The sequence below is a fragment of the Anthonomus grandis genome, chromosome 2 (genome assembly GCF_022605725.1).
Source record: "Anthonomus grandis grandis chromosome 2, icAntGran1.3, whole genome shotgun sequence".
Taxonomy (NCBI): domain Eukaryota; kingdom Metazoa; phylum Arthropoda; class Insecta; order Coleoptera; family Curculionidae; genus Anthonomus; species Anthonomus grandis.
Window position 1 is genome coordinate 712,801 of NC_065547.1, and position 22,296 is coordinate 735,096.

Sequence of the window (22,296 nt, forward strand, 5' to 3'; positions counted from 1 at the left end):
AATCAAAAGGTGGGTTCAGCAAATCAGACTGAGTTACCTTTCTGACCAACAGCGCCGATGTGGCAACTCTCTGAAACTAGTTTTCGCTCAATTTTGGGTACACACGTTTAGCCTACAGATTAGTCTTCCAGTAATTAACTAAATGCTAAATTACCAAACCTACAGGCATAGGACGGGTGGTCTACGAGGAAGTAAAATCGGCGAAACAATGCGTGGAAAAGCTAAACAGCACCAGCGTTATGGGGAAAATCCTGGACGTTTTCCTGGACCCTTTCGGGGAAAAATGCAAGGCAAAGTTTCAGGAGCTCACCAGCGAGAAGAAACCACCGCCAGTGGTGGAGGAACCCAAGAAGGAAACGGTAACGGAAAAACCGAAAGAGGTGGAGGATGAGAGGTACAAGGGGTAAATAGGGTTAAAAACTGTTTTATATGGTGGTTTTTAGGCCTTACGACCCCGGAGATGTCGATTTTGTGGACAAGAGATTGTACTACAACAAGTCCAAGGACAAGGATCACATTAAGCACCGTAAATCTAGTGAGTCTTTAAAGGACGAGTACGATTATCCCCGTGGGGGATCGAAGAAGGACAGAGATAAGGGCCGGGATCGATACGACAGGGATAGAGATAGGTATGACCGGGACAGCAGGGACAGATACAGTTCGTCGTCCAGGAACTATCGGTAAGATGAAAATTATTTCATTTTCAATTTATTAAATCATATAGTTACACAGTTATAATAGTAGAATCCGAATTATGTAGTGATATTTCCCTACATGCAAGCATCTGTGTGAGAAGAATTAAATAAAAGAGTACAATTTACATTTTTTTTTGTTCAATTTACTTTAAAGAATTTAACGAGGATTTCTTCTAATTCTAGGACCAACAAATCAAAAACTTCCTTTTTTGAAAAGGTGCCGACGTTTATTTACGTCTTTTTTAGGGCTGTAATTAAGAAACGGAACAAATGTTGTTTTTTAAACATCAAAATTATAGACATAAAAATAATAAATTAATAAAATAAAATACAACATATCTATAAAAACAAACTAAAGATTTTATAAAAAATTACCTGTTTACTGTGAAGAAGCTTTTTGCATATATACTAATGGCAATAGAACAATATATGTAGACGGGCCCATATGTGATTATACTTTGAACAAACATAACATAAATCACACATAATAGACAATAACTTTTACGATATACATATATATTTACAAATAAACGAACGCGGTCAAGATGAACTAAAATATTAAAATTAATCCACCTTGCGTTCCAAAATATCTTTAAAGAATGAATATAATTTGCTTCATTATGTAAATATTTTGGAGGGATTATTAAATGAAGTTATTAAGCCCACCACTTTGGCTATTATCTGTGGCGACTACATTAATTTACATTTTGAAGATTCGTCCTGTAAAAATTCCTTGAAAATTTTAAATGTTTTCTCGAGTTTTGGGTTGCATAAAACTATTCTTGAGCATACAAGAATTATAGAGAATCTGTTAATAACGATGACCTTTGCGCTCGCGTTGTACACTGTGATCTTTCTGATCACTTCATGCAGCTTATTTCAGTGTCATATTATTTCATTAATATATCATCTTCTTATGAAAAAAGGTACTTTACACGGGAATATAATATTAAAAAGTTTTGTGTGTCAAATATAAATTGGAATTTAATTTTTTGTGATGGATCCTCCTTAGATTCTGAGTTTGACAGGTTTTTTAACACTTTTTTAGTTTGTTGTATATGATTCCTTTTCTTTGGAAAGGTGCTATCCTAAAAGTCGGACCACGCGCAGGCCGTGGATGACAGAAGATTTGATTAATGAAGGTCAATTTTTAAGAGTTATAAATATAACACACATAATGAAAATATTTTAAAGAAATATATATTAAAAAAACAACATTTTTTAAAAACCAAAATAGCCAAACGTACCTATTCTAATGAACTTTTTGCTAAGTCTAATAATATTTCGAAGACAGCATGGCAAGTGATTAAGAATAATACCAACAATTCGGAATATTCCAAACAACGGGAATATTTTATTAACGAAAACGGTTCTAATTTTAGCGATATGCAGGAAGCCACTGAACTTTTTAACCATTTTTTTTTATTGTAAACAAATTGTAAATAATAAGAATTTAGCCTTAACAAATAAATCGCCAAAAAGATTAAATAATAAAATAATTTTAAATTCATTATTTTTATGTTCGTATGATGAAAGTGAAATACGTGAAATTATTTTATCTGTCACTAACAAACACTCGGCTGGTGATGATGGAAATCCCTGCTCTCTTATTACAATACGCTTCGCGTATTGTAAGAACGCATCCAGCTAAATTGAAGGATTTTCGGACCCTGCGTCACATAAACGCTAATAACTTTGGTTCTATCCCGAATTTTTTTTTCCGGTTTTTACCGTTATATGTAGGAAGGATGAGAGTATATAACGGTGAAAAAATTCTTTCGACACGCCCACCCCGAAGGGGTGGGCGTGGCAAAAAACGGTTTTTTGACAAAAAAAATTTGATTAAGTCGTTGTGGAAAACTGACCGGGCCGATTTTTCTGAAACTCATTGACGTTAAAGGCCTTTATATAAAGCAGCTCCTAAAGGGCGCTTTTTAAGATAAACCCTTTAGAAGTCGGATTTTTCTGTGAATGAATTTTGAACTTTTTGCGCGGTACCTCGCGGACTTAAACGGCCGTGGGGCCTAAACGGTAATGTTCCCGATAATGCGAATAAAACAGCCCTTTTCTACGTAAATGTAGCTTTCTTTTTTATCTTAACTATTTTTTTCCAAAAGAAACTCCTTCCGAGATAAACGAGCTCAAACTTAAAATTTTTTTTTTCGAAAAAAAAAAAAGTGAATTTTTCGAGAAATAAATTTTTTTCTACTTCTAAAAAATTTTTTTAATTTTTTTTGTTTACACCGTTTGAAAGCTTAATCCTTTAGGATTAAATAGAGGTATTACTTATGGTGCTACGTATTATACGGGGTGAGCTGTGTTAACAAATATAAACCCCTTTTTGAGCCTTTTTTTGACCGTTTTTTTCTACTTTTCTGAATAACTCTTTATTGGCGACACCTAGAAATTTCAAACTTTCAGCATTTTAAGAACTTTTTAAATCCTATTTTTCGACATAGTCTACAGTCTTCTACGTAGAGCAGTTTTTGCTCTACACCTTTTTTTAACTTTGACGCTTTATACCGGCATACCTATGACACCTACGAAAACCATTTTTTTTCTGAAATCACCGGACACTATCTGGCTATAATCCACTAAAAACCGTTTTTCTTCAAATGTTACCGTTTTTCCGCAACGAGCTGTTATTTAAGAAAAACTCCCAAAAATAAGCCGTTCCAATCAACCAGTCATACCCTCGAGACACAGGGAGCCAGCTCATGGTACAATAACGTTGGCGGTCCAGCACCAAATTGACCCAATGTAAAGGCATACGGACGACGTCACTATCGAGTTGCACATGGTCAGATGACGTAAGCGCGGGGTTTTCGGGGTATTGTGGCGGCAAATTCGGCCCGTTTGCGCTACGAGTTAGAGTAGGAAAAGCGGTTTGAAAGAAGGATGGAGGATGTCTGGCAACAATTATAAACGCGTCGTGTTCGTCTCGTGACGTCATGAGTTATTTTATTAATGAATATTATTAGTATTATGGGGACAATTTTACGCGGTTTCTTGATAAATTACTAGGATAAATAAAATGAATATAAATATTAAGAAATATATATTTGAAATATACAGAGGGTATTGATATTACGGAACATTTATGAGGATAATAATAGTATATAAATAGAATTATACGGGGGGGTTTTAAGGTTTTGGTGCTTTCATAAGGAAAATATTATTTATAATTATAGTAATCGTATTATAAAGGGTGTTTTAAGGTTTAAGGACATTTACAAGAAAGATAATATTTATAATAATAGTAATAGCAGCATAAAGGTTAGGACAAGGTATAAATATCTGGAAAAAAAATAATAGTGATAATAGTTTTATTTTAGTAGGGTTCTTTTAGTGGGGGTTGCTAAATTGGTAATAAATTTATATTAATAGTTTATCAATTTAGAAAAAAAAGACATTGATGCGGTGTCAAAAAAAGGTGTATTTTTATATTTTTTTACTATATTATTGAGATCACGGCTTTCATAGCTTCAATTCAATAAGTTGATAAATTTTTTTATTCGTTTTTTTTTCCTTAAATTTTTTTTATTTTATTATAATTGCCTTTTAAAATAAAAATTTTAAAAAAAAAACAAGAAACAAACCACTTTTTCCTATCCTAATACATTGCTTCTTATGGGACCTGATCTTCCTCTTTAGATTGTGACACTCGTATGAATCGTGGAAAAATTCGTCATAAAGCTTTTTTACTAGTTTTTGAATGGTCTTTAACCAGAAAAAAGAAATTTTGAATTTGGAGCATATTTTGAAAAAATGGTCATTTTGACCCCGGATTTTGTTCGAAAATCGAAAATTGCAAAGAAATAGGGTTTCTGTTCATTTTAGAGTCAAATTAGTAATAACCTTTTTTAAAGGTACTCTGAAGTAGTGCAAGATAGAAAAATAAAAAATTGACATTTTTCCATAGGACTCTTGATAATTCGATATTTATGTTTTACAGTTTTATTCAATTTTCTCCGATTCTATAATAGCTAGAACCAATTCGTTTTGACAGGCGAATACCTCTTAATATACCCAAGAACTTTTATTTATTACAAAAAGTTGTCAGAGTTATAGTTTATTTATAAAAAAATAAAAACCATTTTTTCGAAATTTTTCGTGGGTATACCCCTTTCGATTTTCGCCCAAAAAAAAATTATTTTTTTATTGAGTTTTTTTACTGGAAATTGTTAGTTTAGGGCTTACTTTAAAATCGGCCAATAATCATTTTAGGAAAAAAAAATTGTACGGGGGAAAAAACCAGTTTTCTTTTGTTTTTCCCACATTTTTACTTATATCTCGGCTTCTATAGCTTCGATTCAATTCGTTGATTGTTTCTTTTTTTTTCTTATTCTTCTTCTGTCAATTCTTTTGATATCTTATTACTATTAACTTTCAAAAATTAACCTAAAAAATAAAAAAAAATCCACGAAAAAACCCGATTTTCTTATCCCCAAACATCAATTCTTATGGGACCTAATCTTTCTATTTATATTGTGCCACTCGTATGAATCGTGGAAAAATTTGTCATGAAGCTTTTTTACTACTTTTTAAGTCGTCTTTAAGTAGAAAAAAGAAATTTTAAATTCGGAGGATATTTTGAAAAAATGCTCATTTTGACCCGGATTTTGTTCGAAAATCGAAAAATGCAAAGAAATAGGTTTTCCGTTCGTTTTAGAGTCAAATCGGTAATAATCTTTTTTAAAGGTACTCTGAAGTAGTTTAGGATAGAAAAATAAAAAATTAAAATTTTTCTATAGGGCTCATCATAATTCAATATTTATGTTTTATAGTTTTTTTCAATTTTCTCCGATTCTATGATAGCTACAACCGATTTATTTTGACATACGCATACCTCGTGATATGCCTGAGAACTTTTATTTAATACAAAAAGTTGTCAGAGTTATAGTTTATTTATAAAAAATTAAAAACCATTTTTTCGAAATTTTTCGTGGGTATACCCCTTTCGATTTTTGACCAAAAAAAAAATTATTTTTTTATTGGGTTTTTTTAATAGAAATTGTTAGTTTAGGGCTTACTTTGAAATTTGCCAATAATCATATTAGGAAAAAAAATGGTACGGTGGGAAAAAACCAGTTTTCTTTTGTTTTTCCCACATTTTTACTTATATCTCGGCTTCTATAGTTTCGATTCATTTCGTTTTTGGTTACTTTTATTCCTTATTCTCCTCATGTCAATTCTTTTTATATCTTATTTACTATAAGCTTTTAAAAATAAATTTGAAAAATAAAAAAAATCGACATAAAAACACGGTTGTCTTTTTCCAATACTCTAATAAATGGGACCCTCTTTTTCCTTTATCTTGTGACACGGATAAATCGTGGAAAATTTATTTATAAAACTTTTTTACTTAATTTTGAATGGCCTTTAAGGTAAAAAAATACATTTTGAATTTGGAGCATAATTTAAAAACGTAAATGAAATTATCTGCATACTATGGCGAATACGCCATAACGTTCGTCAGTACAACAGTGTATTATAATTGAGGACTCTGTTTTAGCGTATTTACCATAGATGGCGCATTATAATAAACTAAGAAGGTATCATTGAATTTTGGTTATATTTATACGAGTTACTTGAGAGCGGAGCGTATTGTAACACATCATGGTTCTCTGAAGCATGATACCCAGAAATAAGTAAGTAATATTTCAATAAAATTTATTTCTGATTATAATAGATAATGAGACCTTCCCTTTTCTCTCTGTATTTACTATAGATGTTTATTTTTTCGAAGTACTAAAAAAAGAAAAAGTTGGGTAGAGCACCATGCCGAGGCTAAGGTTTGAACTCAGAGCCTTATGAGGATACAGCAGGTCTCTTCCCCACTCCGTGTTTAGGGCACTCCTTGGATAATTGTGGAGATTTTTTTTTGTAGTACTGACAAAAATTTTAAAAATTTCTACTGGTCCCCACGGACCAAAGTAGACGCGAAGCGTCTACTTGTTATATTAAACACGTCCTTAAATTTTTGGTGACACCAATTACATATCTTGTTAAAGTCCAGTGCAACGATATATTAGAATGGTCACCCGTCAAAACACCAGCATTTTACTTCCCAAACAATGTAAATAGATGGTGGATGACATTGTTTGGCAGATTCCACCTGCCAAACAATGACTTTAAAGACTTCTCTGTCATTTCAGGAGGGGTCATTTCCATTGGCTCTAAAGAACTCTCTTGTTGTCCAAACCCATAAAGGAGGTGATAAGCATCTGATATCCAATTATTGAGGAATTTCACTCTTATCGGTGTTTTCGAAAGTTTTTGAAAAGTGTTTCTCTAAACGTTTGGAGTCTTTTCTACTCAAAGAAAATTTCTTTAGTAAATACCAGTTTGGATTTAAGACGGGCCGATCTACACAAGATGCAATTTTATCCCTATATTCATATGTTTTATCTAATTTAGAATTAAATAATAAATGTGTAAGCCTATCAGTTGCATCTGAGTCCCTACCAGTTGTATCTGTAGTTGTATACGGGGTAGCATTTTGGGGCCACTGTTATTTGCTATATTTTTTTGATAGCATCTTGGACAAATTTCCTATCAACCATATAGCTGCGTTTGCAGTTGATGTTGTTATATTAACGTCGAGTGGTGACTTAGAAGAACTATCAGGAACAGCGTTACTCAAAGTGTGCTCCGCGAAACCTCCGTTAGAGCTCCGCCAGCAGTCATAATAAATGAATGCATTTATTAAAGTAGACCTGTATCTATCTTTTTTTGTATGATTATTAATAAACAATTCATATATAACTGCTTGTGCTTTTAGTTTAGAGTTTAGGGTTCCGTTAAAAATTTAGTTTTTTTAAAGGGTTCCGTCACGAAAAAAGTTTGAGTAACACTGATCTAGAGGTTCAACCGGGGTAGTTGACTGAATGATAAGTATCAGTAGCAGGAACAGCCTAGTGCTTAATCAGTTAAAAACTGAAATGATATTTTTTAGTCTTACCGATTTAAATAAAAGCTTGCTTGTTAAAATGCCTAACAAAACCATAGAACAAAATAAGGTTGTCAAGTACTTCGGAATATTAATCGATGAACATCTTAGTTGGTCTTATCATGTAGCTATGGTTTTGAGGAAATTATCAATTTATGCCTATGTGATCTGGCAGTTACGTAATAAAATCGATATTGGCCTGATCCGTTTGTCATGTTTGTCATATGGCCCAGAAAAAAATTATTAGAACTATTTTTTTTTAAGCCTTATACATTTTCTTGCAGAACACTTTTTCCAGACTTGAAAATTATGCCATTTTCTTGCCTATTTATTTTCAACTCGGTCATGCATAGAAAGCGTAACCTGTCTGATTATTCTTTGTCTAGAGGTACCCACTATGAACTCAGGGTTAACTTAAATTTGGATTTACCAAAACATAAATTAACCAAGGTGTTCTTCAAAGTCTCATCCTTACTCCCATAATACGTATTTGTTTGTTTGTTAAAAGCTGTAGTTTTCTTATATTCTTAGTCTTTAGTTAATTGTAGATTTTTATTGTTTTTTCTTAAGGCCTTTTTTAAACTTGTATGTTTAGGTCTTATAATTTTATTTTTTGACATTATCCGATACTTATTTGTATTGAGTCTATGGAAATAGATATTTCAGTATTGAGTAATAATCCTGTCACCAAAATGAAAAAAACAATATACCAATTTATAGATTTTATATGAATGAATTATTTTCAATCATTGTTCTGTTTATGTCATACTATTATATGATTATATAATATGTTCAGACCCTGTGTGTCTGTCCTGCAATTACCTAGATGTTACTTCTTTGTTGTTTACAAATATTCCCAAAGCTTTAGTTCAAAATATTCTTGAAAACAGGTGGCAATACATTAGTGCTTATACAACGATCCCAAAGAAATATTTTATTGAAATTGTTGCATTTTTGTTCATTGCATGTTTTACTAATAATTGGATGATTCAGCAATAGGTCCAAGTTCTAAAAATGTTACCCTTCCAGTTGGTTTTTATTAAGCTGTATATAGTATGAAAAATGCCGACATTTTATGACATATCAGATGCTTGACAGTTTGGTAGTCTCGAGGAGATAATTTCGTTTTTTTACCGCCGTCTATATGTCGAGGAATAGCAGCTTTCAGTCAGTGTTAAGTTATACTCAAAAATATTAACAGAATATATGTGAAAAATCAGGATTTTTTTATAAAGTTAACTTTAAATGATACCCCATCCATCCGATAAAGTTAACTTCTACTTTTTGAAGTTAATTGTGACATTATTTCACAAGTTAACTTTAAGTTATCTATCAAAATAGTTTTATAATACCGACCTTTTTTTACTTAGCATAACTACGTTTATACCGGACTTTTATTGAATACACTACAATGGTTATAAGCATACTTCTGTTTAAAATATTTCTAAATCTTTATATCATTTTCCTTATAGGGATTATCCCGCCCCAGGCAGCACCGATATGGGGTACGGCACCACCCCCAGTGACTTTTCCACCACCAGCGGCTACGCATCGACTACCAGCACTACACCCATGACGTAAGTTGTTACCCATAAAAACTAGTGATGGGATGAGTTACTTATTATATTGGGTATTACGTCACTTATAGCAAAAATCAATTTAGAAATTTTTATCTCACGCGCTCAACAATTGAAAAGAAGAAGAAAATAGACTTATTCACGTATTTAAAAGAAATATGAACTTAAATCTGTAACGATACCGTTCGATATACTTAATTTAATTTAAGTTCAATAAGTTTTAAATACAATAATTTACTTGAGGTATAATAGATTTTTTATATACCTAGGAGCTGAGGTTCAATCTTTTAATCTCTGAGCTCGTTTCTTCTTTTCAATATCCTACCTAACTTTGTTATGAATATTATAATTAAAAAATGATAAAAAACAACAAGAAGACCTACTTTTTTTAAAAATGGTTCAAATTAGGTATGTCTTTTCAATTGTTGAGCGCGTGAGATAAAAATGTCTAAATTGATTTTTGCTATAAGTGACGTAATACCCAATATAATAAGTAACTCATTATGAATTCGTCACAACAATACAGATTTTACTTAGTGATGGGATAATTAATTTTTTTAGTTCCTTTTAAGTCACATTTTCTTGAATAGATAATACACATATTTATTTGCTTATTAATGTTAATTTAAAATTATTCATGTGACATCAAAAAGTAATTAATATAAAATTAAATGAATAAGTGAGGTTTTTCGGGTTTAAAGGAGGAAAATACTATTTGGAGGCGATCCGAACCTTATTAAGAAAATAAAACGATGATATAGAAAAAGGTGGAAAAGTCGATTTTAATTTATACAGGGTGTTTCTTAACCTATACGCATAAACTTGGGAAATTATTGCTAATGATAAATAATGACTAATAGTGAAAAAAAAATTAAGTAAAATATTTTTGGTTTCTGAGATAATTCTTTTTTTTTTCACAAAAATGTAATAATATGATACAGTTGTGGTCGTATTTCGTTTTTTATTAAAATTATGCCGCATAATTTTTCAAATGAAAAACTAATGGACATGTTACTGGCATACGGGGAATCAAGACAAAACAGTGTGGCTGCAGCTAATCTTTATGCACAAAGGTTTCCTCATAGGTATCATCCGTCGCGTGAAGCTTTTTTGCGTGTGGTTCAGCGGGGTAGAGAAATTGGAAATTTGCGGCCGAGGCCAGGGCAACATGGTGGAGCCATTAGACCTGGGCGCATTTTAAATCTGGAGAATTTGATTTCAGATATCATCGAAGAGCATCCTGACATAAGCACTAGAACAATTGCAACGCAATTTGGATTATCACCAGTCACAGTTTGGCGAATTTTAAGGCATGAATTACTGTATCCATTTCACGTCCAAAGGGTATAAGCTTTACTTCCAAGGGATCATGCGCCTCTAGTAAACTTTTGTGAGTGGTTGTTACATCAGCAGCAGTTAAACCCAAACTTTACCAGGAACATTTTATGGATGAAGCAATTTTCACACGCAATGGTATTCACAATTTTCGCAACACGCATTTTTGGGCAGTTGAAAATCCGCATGCCATTCGGCGAACAAACTTTCAACAACGATTTTCAGTAAATGTGTGGGCTGTATTTGTAAACGGAATACTTATTGGCCCTTTCATTTTGGTTAATCGTCTAACTGGTGCTCTTTATTTACAATTCTTGCGACAAAATTTGCCGGTACTCCTTGAAGAAATCCCTCTTCACATTAGGCAGAATTTGTGGTTTCTTCACGATGGCCACCTAAAATCTCTGGTGTATGTAACCGAAGTTGACAATGAACAAGAATTAAGAAATCGGATATTTGCTGCCGCCGAAGAAATTCGACTACAACCTGGATTAGCTGCTGTCTGCAACTCTTGGATTAGGCGTGCTCAAGTCAGCAATAATTTGCCAAGTTTATGCGTATAGGTTAAGAAACACCCTGTATTTAGGATTATTCTCTTGTATAAGGGTTGATATATATATGCGCTGTTTAACGATATCTTTTATTTCCCAATAGGCGTTAAATATTGTCATTCTTTCTTCCTCGTTAAACTTGCTGCTACATTTGTGGGAGCATGTGTCATTACAAGCCGGCTTGGCACCTCTATTCCTTTACCAAGAGTTTTATAGGACTGACCGCTATTTCTTAACCGCTTAGCACACGCTTTTTTCCATTCAGTTGGTTTCGCTTTCCTTTTTCTTGTCTTTTTTATTTCTACTTCGGCAACGGCTTGATCTGGATCATCAACATCTTCTTCTGATTGAGCCAGAAGATGATGAATCTGATGACGATGAGCTAGAAGACGTAGAGGAAGAATCATCCCTATAATCCGGATCCTTAAGTGAACAGTCGGATGATTCTTTAGGATCAGAAGTATAACTGTGCGTAGATCAGAAGTATAGGTGCGTAGAGTTAAAGGCAACTTTCCTATCTATTTTCGTTTCGAAACAATCGCAGTAATAAAAGAAAAAATCAAACTCCATAAAAAATATAAAATATACAGTGATCGAGCTTCATACGATCGATTTTGTGAGCTTAGAACCCTATCTAAACAAATGATAAAAAATGACTATAAAGAGTATATAAATAGCATAGAATCCAACATTTTGGAAAATACAAAGAAATTTTGGGGTTTTGTTGGCAATAAAAGAAAAAACAATGTGTCTATTCCACACGCCGTAAAATTAGGTAATATTTCTGCAAAAGGTGGCATGTAAGCAATTTGTTTGCTCAATCTTTTAAGAGTATTTATAATACATCAAATCCAGTTGTTTTTAATAAAAGTAATATTAAAATATACGAAATTTCAGAAAATAAAATCCTTGAGATATGTAAAAATTTAGATGTAAATAAAAGTCCTGGGCCAGATAATATTCCACCTATCTTGGTAAGGAACTGCGCAAATAGCTTGGTCAAGCCACTAGGCATTATATTCAATAAGTCGTTAAGATCAGGAGTTTTTCCTCAAAAATGGAAATTAAGCGAAATTTCACCAATTTTTAAAAATGGTGATAGGGAAGACGTGACAAACTATCGGCCCATTAGCAAGTTATGCATTTTTGGCAAAATCCTGGAGAAAATTATGCACGACACAATTTTTCCGAGTGTAAAACATAGAATTATTCAAGAACAGCATGGTTTTTACCCTAAAAGATCTCTTGAAACAAATCTACTATGCTTTTCAGAATTTGTCACTAGAACAATAGATAACAAAGGTCAAGTGGATGTGATATATACCGACTTCAGTAAAGCATTCGACAAAATTGATTCTGAAATATTAATACAAAGGCTTGAAGAAGTCGATGTTGATCCTGCAATAATTAGATTATCCTGTTTCTATAATACAGGTAGAAAAAGTAGAGTAACTATTGATGGCCATAAATCCGAGTGGTTTGACATAACATCAGGTGTACCGCAAGGCAGTCACCTGGGTCCGTTGTTTTTTATAATATATATAAATTCAATAAAAGAATGTTTTAAACACTGTAAAATATTACTTTTTGCAGATGATTTGAAAATCTACTTAAAAATCGGGACCATGGATGACTGCCTCAAAATCCAACAAGACCTTTTGCGCCTTGAACAATACTGTCAGAAAAATCGTCTCTTTCTAAATTCTGCAAAGTGCTTTTGTATTTCTTTTAGAAAAAATATTACCAAAATAATATCGCCTTACTCTATAAATAGCAGTAATCTGAAACGAGTTGTACAGATTAGAGATCTGGGAGTAATCCTGGATGAAAAAAGGACTTTTAAATCTCACATTGAGCGAGTGATATGCGAGTCCAATAAGATGGCTGGTTTCATAAAAAGAAATTCAACGGATTTTAAAAACCCAAATTCAATTATCTCCTTATATAATGCTTTTGTCCTCAGTAAACTTTCTTTTGCCTCAGTAATATGGAATCCGAAGTACAATGTAGACATTACGCGCCTAGAGCGGGTACAAAATAGGTTTCTAAAATATCTAGGATTTAAGACCAATATGCCAATATACAACCATAATTATACCATTATACGAGCCAAATTTAAATTTTTAACTCTTGAATACAGAAGAAATATCACAGATCTTTTTACGCTTTATAAAATAGTAAATTGTCACGTCGATTTACATTATCTTCTATCTCACATTAATATACGGATACCAAGGCAAAATGCAAGAAACCGAGACTTGTTTGCAGCTGATTTTTATCGAACCAACGTAGGACAGAACTCTCCACTTTCTAGAATTCAAAATGTTTTTAATTTTTACAACAATTTTCTGAATTCGGATATTTTTGGAACGCCGATAGGATCCTACAAACGCCAATTAAAAACCTACTTTTTAAAAAAGATAGATTAATTTTATTTTTGTTTATTTAATTTAGAACTTGTAACAGTTTACGCTCTATTTAATCTCATTAGTGTATTCATCTAAATTTCCCTTTTCTTTTTGATTGTATTTTTTTTTTTGTATCTACACACGTAACATGTAAATTTAAGACAATGTTTGGTAAACCTATCATAAGTTTGTTATATATACACAGTGGATGCTTTTTTGGTACTTGTGTACTGTTCGCAACCTGAACTTGTAATAAATAAATAAATAAATAACTGGACTGTGAGAGGATCTCTAATACTTCCCTATTCTGCAGGTGTTCTGAAAAAAATACAATAGGTGTTTACGTGTTTGTAAAAATTTAAAATTTTCATTTTTAGTCGGCTTACCATCGCCATCGGGTAAGAAACCTAAAGCTTCAGAATTTAAGTTAGTGTGAGGTCTGTGAAAACTGTATTAGATATTTCCGGCTCCGGTTCTTCACACAGTATTTTTTCTGTTGATGACGATACCTCAATCTTTTGTGCTATCTGTTCATTTTCGAAGTAATCTATGATCAACGGCTGCTCCGAGGGCTTCTCTAAGGTGTTATTATCTGCAAAATACAAAATCTAGAGTTTAGTAAAATACATCTTACGAGCTACGTTACCACCCCTAATGTATCCATTAGAAAGATTGTAGGTGATAAATAAAAAAATAGGCTTAACAATATGAATATTATTACCTGAAGTTTCAAAGTCATAAATCTCATAGTGAATATCGGAATTCACAACTGAACTTGCATTACACACTTTCCATTGAGAATCGCCTCCATTGTCACTAACTTTCTCCAACCTAAAATTTCATTATTGGAAAATATAAATGAAAAAAATAATTTTAAAAAATTTACCTGACTCCTACTAGTAATAACATTTTCTTGCCTCGGGTGCCTTCCAAATTGCTCATATTAAACCCTATTGTTTTAGCAGAGACGAAACAAAATACAAAACCAACAGAATTATTTACTTGTTTAATTTTTAAAAAAAACACAAAAAATGTTTGCTCTATACTGGCACAAATCAAATAAAATTAAATAAGGCGTATGGTCTATATTGGCACAATTCAAAATGTGTCACTATTGCATTAGCACAAATATAAAATGAAATTAATAAGTTTGCACTATACAGGCACAACAAGAAAAGTGTCACCATTGCCCGCTAACAGCGATAGATTCCCTAGCAAGGTTTATGGAATACTAATATGGTGCCACTGTTGCCGTGGCTAGGAGGCATGATTTAAGATGATGCTTTAGTGACCCTTCTGCCATCTGGCGGAAAACTAAAATACTAATTTTATGCCGGTCTTGACAAAATAAAGAATATTAATTTTATGTTTTAATATAGTGTTTAGTCCGATTTAGGCAATTTTTGAGATGGGCCATTCTTGCCGCCGTTGAGCGATATGTAAGTTTATACCTGCTCAATTAGGTTGCTTTTAAGAAATTGGTTCACGCGTCCTTGAAGACAAACTTATTTGTTTTTCGTAAGTTACCTAATTATTGTGGTTACATGTGGCATATCGTTAGAAAGTATTACTATTAACTAAAGAAGTTTTTTAATACATTTTAAAACATCACAACTTTTTTTTATTATTATTTTTTCCATTGTAAAGTTGACGTAACATTTTTTTTCTATTGATTTTAGGAAGTTTGTTACTTCGCTATTAGTTTCTCTTTAAATATTTTCCTCAGTTATTACCTAAATCTGAATGAGACAACATTAGTCTATAAAATGAAATTAATTGTGCGTCCTTTTGGCCAAAAATTAAAAAAAAATTGAAGGTTAAAGTGAAAAAACGGGGAAAATCTAATAAAATACTAAAAAAAAACTATATTACTCCTTAAATTTGAGGCAAAACAAAAAGACACTATACGTTTTAAATAGCCAGTAACCTCACCTATTCACCATTTCCGTTTGGCTACTCACCTTCCAAACACCCTGATATTACATTATATATGCCTTGCGATTTATGATGTTACAAATACACTCTCTAAAACTATTATAATGAAGATAAGTAAGTTTTCATAACCTAATAATTTGATTAAGCAAGTAAGACCTTTTTCATGTCCAATAAAAACCAATAATCAACTGTTTTCTTGTTTCACTTCCTTGAAGGTACGATTATCACGGTATGCAGGCGCCGCCCCCAGTACCTCCGCCGGGGGCATTTCCGTCGTACGCCGCCCCCCCGGGGGCCTATTTGGCACCGCCCCTGCCGCCCCTCGGGGCCGCCCCCACTTGGACCACGATGGCGCCTCAATGGCCACAGGTGGCGGCGGGTGACCAATGGGACGGCGGCCACGTGGCCACCTCCTCGTCCTCGAAGTGGTCGGGAAGCGAGAGTGGTGGGAGTAGCAGCAGAAAAGAGAGGTGAGATTGGACTCTGTATGGCTTTGTTTTTTCTTAAACAGTAATAAATCAAGTTAACTTTAAGTTAAGTCAGAGGTCTCACATATATTGAATACAAAGTCAAAAGACGACACGTGTTTCGCCTGTACTAGGCATCATCAGTTCTTCTGTAAGGAAGAAACAAGAATAATAAGCTTTACGAACACTAATAAAAAAAACGGATAAACAACATTTCATATTAGAAGTCCAGGGTAAAAATTGAAAGTAAAGACGGAGACTGGTTTTCACATATTAGAAATATAAACAAAATAAAATGTTAAGGAAAAATTTCATTCTGAAGTGGAGTCAATGTAACATAGAAAATTTAGTAAGGGAAGTATTTTCTCTCCACAAATAAAATGCTAATCCTAGTTTCAAGAGTGATGCATTTATAAACAATAATAAATAATCTATTTCTGAGTAACTTTCTAGTCTGCTGGTTGCAAGAATACTTGCTGAAATGCATCAATACTGAAACGAGTATTAACATTTTATTGGTGGAGAAAAGACTTCCCTTACTATTTTTTCTATAAAACGAAATGTAGCTAGGTTAAAAAAAAAATTAAAATAAAGATTATATGAAAATTGGAAAAAAGTTTGTCGAGTGTAGGAATTGAACCTCCATGTTATAAGTAGTATTAAGCCTTGCGTTAAATTCGCTTGGCGTACTGCACTTGTGTTTGGGAGAGTGTTTAGTGGTAACAATTTGAATTTATTTTCTCAATCCATTTCGTCTGTTATTATACATTACGTGATCAAATAATAATCTGCTTTCCCTTGGTTAGACTTAAATCCAAGAAACGAAAACCATGGATCACCGCGGGACTAAAAAAATCTGCCCAAAATTTACGATGCTTAGCAAGACTTCGCAAATCTATTGACAATCAATTCATCAGGTCTTATTTTTAGGACTATCGGAAAATTTATAGGCATCTGATAAAAGTCAGAAAGGAACTGTATTACAATGAGCGCTTAGATTCGTCCGGTAACAGACAGAAGGAAAGTTGGTTAATCATTAACGAATGTAGGCAGTCTTCTCGTCGGCGGTTGGTTGAATCGGACTTGGGGCCCGATGATTTCAATTACTATTTTTCTAATATTGCTGAGAAGTTACTGGAAGCAGTTCCTAGTGACGCCGATCCATTGCAGTATCTTAATCGGAATGCTATCGACCAATCATTCCTTTTCCACCCTGTAGATGCCACCGAGGTCCTTGAAACAATTCAGTGCTTGAAGAATCATAGGTCTTTGGGTTCCGATGGTATCTCTTCACGTCTGCTGTCAGTTCTGCCTGCGAGCGCTTTAGGTGCTTTGGTTTGGGCAATCAATCAGTCGTTTCTTCAGGGCGAGTCCCATCCTGTTTAAAGGAAGCTATGATTCATCCCTCTTCATAAGGGTGTTAGCTTGGACCGACCCTCTAACTTCCCTCCCATATCAATTTTGTCTACCCTCTCCAAGGTTCTTGAGCGGCTTGCAAAAAAGAGAATTGTCTCTTTTTTGACTAAATACAATATGCTGTCCCCTAATCAGTATGGATTTCCGTCATTTAAGGGTACACAGGATGCCATTTTCGGATTCTTGGAGAGTGTGTATCTATCTATGAGCTCCAAGGAGGCTGCAGCAGCGGTGTTCTGTGATCTGTCCAAAGCCTTCGATTATGTGGATCATGGAATACTGCTGTCAAAGCTTAATTTTTATGGATTTAGGGGAGTGGCTTTGGGGTGGTTGAAGTCATACCTGTCTGGCCGCACCCAGAGGATGGTTGCATCTGGATTTTCATCAGGGACAGCACATCTGAAATGTGGTGTACCTCAAGGGTCAGTGTTGGGTCCTATTTTATTTTTATTATACGTTAATGACTTAAGCTCTCTATCACTGCATGGACTAGTGGTTCAGTTTGCCGATAATACTACAATTCTGTGGCATAACAAAGATCAAAAAGTAATCAGATCTCTCATAGTAGAGGACCTTCACATAATTAAAGAGTGGTGCATCTGCGATCAGCTTGTATTCAATGTTGATAAGACTTTTGTTCTGGGCTTTAAGTATAATGTAGAGGGTTTTTTGTTTGATGAGCAGAGCCCACTACATGGTAGGGATTATTGTCGATTTCTCGGCCTCTTCATTGATGAGAGTTGAGGGTTCCACAACCACGTTTTGGGCCTCGCTGCTAAACTTTCTTCTGGTTGTTTTGCAGTCAGGGTAGCCAGGCATGAGTTGGGGGGGTTGTTTGCTCGTTCAGTTTATTTCGCCTTAATAGACTCTCATATCCGTTATGGGTTGCCATTTTGGGGTTTGTGTTCCAAGGGACTCCTTAACATAATTTTTACTATTCAGAAAAAAGCATTAAGGTATCTGTGTGGTGTTGGTCTGAGAGTTACAAGAGACTCTTTTTGTAGCTGAAAGAATTTTAACAGTTTTCTCACTCTTTATATTGGAAACTGCAACACTCATACATAAGTCCGTAAGTCCACCATCCTGCACCATTCATAATACTCGTCAAGTGGGCAACTTATCTTTTCCAATCCCCACCTCCTCACTTACGAAAAACTCTCTTATATTTATTAGTCGTAAAATATTTAATCATGTTCCTTTTTCGATTAGGACTGTTACAGACCTTAAATAGTTTAGGAGAGAACTAAAGAAATTAATCTTACTAAAAGCTTACTACGGCATTGAAGAGTATTTTAACGACTCATTTTAATATTTAAAATTAATTATATATCTGTTGATCAGATTTTTTTTTATTATTCTTGTTTTATGTTGGTTCTCGCCTTTTCTTTTCTTCTTTTTTGGTTTTTTCTTTGATTATATAAAATATGCTTCTATGTACAATCAAATGTACAAATTTGGTTAGCTGCATAGAGGCCATGCTCTCGAAACGTCATGTATCTGCCCAGCTCAACAACGAGATTGTCGAAACGTTGGTGGCTAGGGGCTGCTTGTAGGGAGGAGTATTGTCCCCTACCTTATAGTGGCTTGTGGTCGACAGCCTGATAAATCTTTTAGACAATGCTGGCCTGTACACACAAGCCTACGCTGATGATCTGGTAATCCTTTGCCCAGGGAAAGACGCCGTCTCAATGCGGGGCCCTATGATGAGAGCCCTGTATTCGATTCTGTATTCTGTTTTTGTCCTGTATCCTGTATAACCAAATAAATACTTGTATTATAAATTCTAGAATTAGGAAGCTTTTAGCAAAAGTTTGTAAACTTAGCAAATAAAGTATATTTTGACTTGACTTTGACTTGACTTTATTTAATTTAAGGAGAATCTGAAGGCAATGTCAAATTATTAAAAATTAAGTGAGGTTCAAAATTAAAAATGTCGTTCACACAGTTGAGAACTGGACTTTTCTTGGCTTTTGTTATTTCCAATTTTTGTAGAAGGTCCAACTTTTTACCTAAACTCATGTAATACTTTTACATTCTCATGAATATCCTATAAATATGTGAGACTTTTATACATTCTTGTATGTATATATGTTTTCTTGTATGTATATATTATATCATCGGCTTGCAGCAAAAACTCACTAAGTCAATATTTGCAGATTTTGAGATTTTGATAAATATCACTAAGTCTAATGTTGTTCTATCACTGAATCAAATATTAAACGCTTAAAAACTTACTAAGTACCAAAAAAGAAGTCTATAAAAATCACACTAAGTCATTAAGCCTGTTTTGAGTTGATGCAAAAACTCACTAAGTGACTTAAGTTAAGAGTTTTATATAATAAATTTGGTGCCATCACTGGGACTTAGTGAGTTTTAAACGTCAAAATAAAATTCTGTTTTCTATAAAGGTACTAACAAGATAAGAATTTGTCAATATTTTTTTATGAAAACGCTTAATATAAATAATAGTTTTTGTCTCTAATAAATTGTCTCTACATCAGCATGGCTTTTTACCAGGAAGGTCCACTGTTACAAACTTAACAATTGTCACTCAATTTATTGCGAATGCCTTGGATAGCCAGAGCCAAGTTGATGTAATTTATCTAGATTTTTCAAAGGCTTTTGATCGTTTGGATCATAATATACTCTTAAATAAACTTCATAGTTTTGGTTTTCTATCGGATTCCTTGATCCTTTTTAAGAGCTATCTCTTGAATAGAAAGCAATATGTCTGTCAACGGGGTTTCTGTTCCTATAAATATACTGCGTCATCGGGGGTTCCCCAAGGGTCAAATTTAGGTCCATTATTTTTTCTCTTATTTATCAATGACTTAAGTGATAAACTAGATCAACAAAAGCTCTTATTTGCTGATGATCTAAAAATCTATTCTTCTGTAACCAATACTACTGATTGCATGTCTTTGCAGAACGATTTGAGGTGTGTAAGTCTGTGGTGTGATGAAAACAGGTTAAATCTAAATGTGTCTAAGTGTAAGGTGGTGTCCTTTTCTAGAAGGAAAAATGTAATCGAATTCGATTACACCCTTTCCACAAAACTTACTCGATGTTCATCAATCAGTGATTTGGGTGTGGTGTTTGATAATAAGCTTACCTTTGTGAACCAGATAGATAATATATCAAACAGTGCTAGTAGAGTCTTTGGATTTATTGTGCGAAACTGTCGGGGTTTCAGTAACATAGAAGCCTTAAAAAACTTATATTTTGCTCTTTTACGTTCTAAATTGGAATATGCTTCTATAGTGTGGAACCCTTACTACCAGGTTCATAAATATTCTATCGAAAAAACACAGAGAAAATTTTTAAAGTATCTTTCCTTTAAGGCTGACGGATTTTATCCTCCTCAGGGAATCTCTTACGAAACTCTCCTAACTCGCTTTTCCGTGGAACCTCTTGAAATTAGAAGAAATAGATCGTCGGTCTTGTTGGTGCATAAGATATTGCATGGGAAAGTTGATTGTCCTGAGCTACTGGAGAATCTAAATTTTTCTGTGCCGCGTCTCAATTCAAGAAACACAAACTTATTTTATTGCCCAGGGGCCAGGACAAATGTAATGTTAAGTTCACCCTTATACGTAATGTCAGACAATTTAAACAAAATAACGCCATTCTGTGATCTATTTGTTTGCTCACGTAATAATTTAATTAAAGTTTTTACAGAGAGTTGTTTACTACTTCTTAGTGAACTTATATTCACGACTTGGTATTCTAAAGTTTACGTATCGCATTTGTTATGGTACTCTATTTAGTATGCTTAGCTGATTTATATTTCGGGTTGAAATGATATTTTTGTTTTTTTTTTTTTTTCTTTTCTCTCTCTCTGAAATTCTTGTTTTTTTTTTTCTCTTAAAATAATTTTTTAGGTACTTATAAGCTATTTAGACTTAGTTTATCTTTATATTTTGAACATTTATAATGACATATATATAGGTATGTAATTTATATTGCCCATTAAATGGATATACTGTTGGGCTGTACTGCTTTAAATAAATAAAATAAATAAATAAATAGTCCTATTTTGACAGCTTTTAAAAAGAGAAATTCTTTGGGTGTATTCGAAGGTGAAGATGGAAGAGGAAAAAAAGCTTCTGTTAATAAAACTTCCGATTCTGACATAGATATTGTAAAGGCCCACATTGAAAGTTTTCCAACAATGGAGAGTCATTACAATCGAAAATCTTCAAAACGACTCTGTTTAGATCGTAAGCTATCAATCTCAAAGATGTACTTTCAGTTAGTTTTTCAGTCAATTTTAAAATCAGTTTCTTCCCATGCATATAGAAAAATTTTTTGCACATTCTTATAATATTTCTTTTTTTAAGCCAAAAAAAGATCAGTGCGCAACTTGTAATCGGTATCAAGATTCTAACATTCAAGACCGCTGTAACTTGGAAGATACATACCAAAATCATATTACTCGGAAAAACGAAGCAGCCCGATCAAAAGAAATTGATAAAGCTGCTTTGGAAGACAGCCGAAAAATTAATATGTATAACTTAACTATTTATGAAGCTCCAGAACCACACAGAGCATACTGCTTTGCATGGACTGAACTACATGGTAGCTGTGAAATTGGAACATCACTGTATAATTGGTAAAGTAAAACACGTAACCTTATATTCGGATGCATGCGGTGGACAAAACCGAAACCAGAATATTGCTGCTCTATTTCTTTTATATTGTTCAAACAACTGCGGTTGATATCATAGAGCATAAATTCTTAGAAAGTGGCCACAGCTACATGGAGGTTGATGCCATGCACAGTGCCATTGAAAAAGAGAAAAAATATCAACCAGTTTATGTAGTCCATGACTGGATAAGTATTTTTAAACGAGCTAGATCCAAACGTAACCGAAATAAATTTGGAGATCCATTCATCACCAAAGAGTTTAAGTTTAATGAATTTCTTAATTTACTGGATTTATCCAAGACTTTATTTAGA

At 33.4% G+C, this 22,296-nt stretch overlaps 1 protein-coding gene and 1 long non-coding RNA gene across 5 annotated transcripts in view; one reads left to right on the forward strand and one right to left on the reverse strand.

The window, feature by feature from the left end:
* The window catches only part of LOC126749252 (histone-lysine N-methyltransferase SETD1-like), a 68,416-nt gene that overhangs the window by 5,875 nt on the left and 40,245 nt on the right, over positions 1-22,296 (forward strand). For all 4 annotated transcript variants that reach the window (XM_050458954.1, XM_050458971.1, XM_050458964.1 and 1 more), the window contains 4 exons: positions 166-394; positions 444-680; positions 9,120-9,224; positions 15,669-15,923. In XM_050458954.1, coding sequence (XP_050314911.1) covers positions 166-394; positions 444-680; positions 9,120-9,224; positions 15,669-15,923 — 826 coding nt within the window. The remainder of the gene's footprint in view (positions 1-165; positions 395-443; positions 681-9,119; positions 9,225-15,668; positions 15,924-22,296) is intronic.
* Positions 13,591-15,675, reverse strand: LOC126749437 (uncharacterized). The gene is made up of 4 exons (XR_007665058.1): positions 14,405-15,675; positions 14,240-14,349; positions 13,905-14,110; positions 13,591-13,836 (listed from the first exon to the last, which is right to left on the reverse strand). It is a non-coding gene; the product is annotated as an uncharacterized LOC126749437 (long non-coding RNA).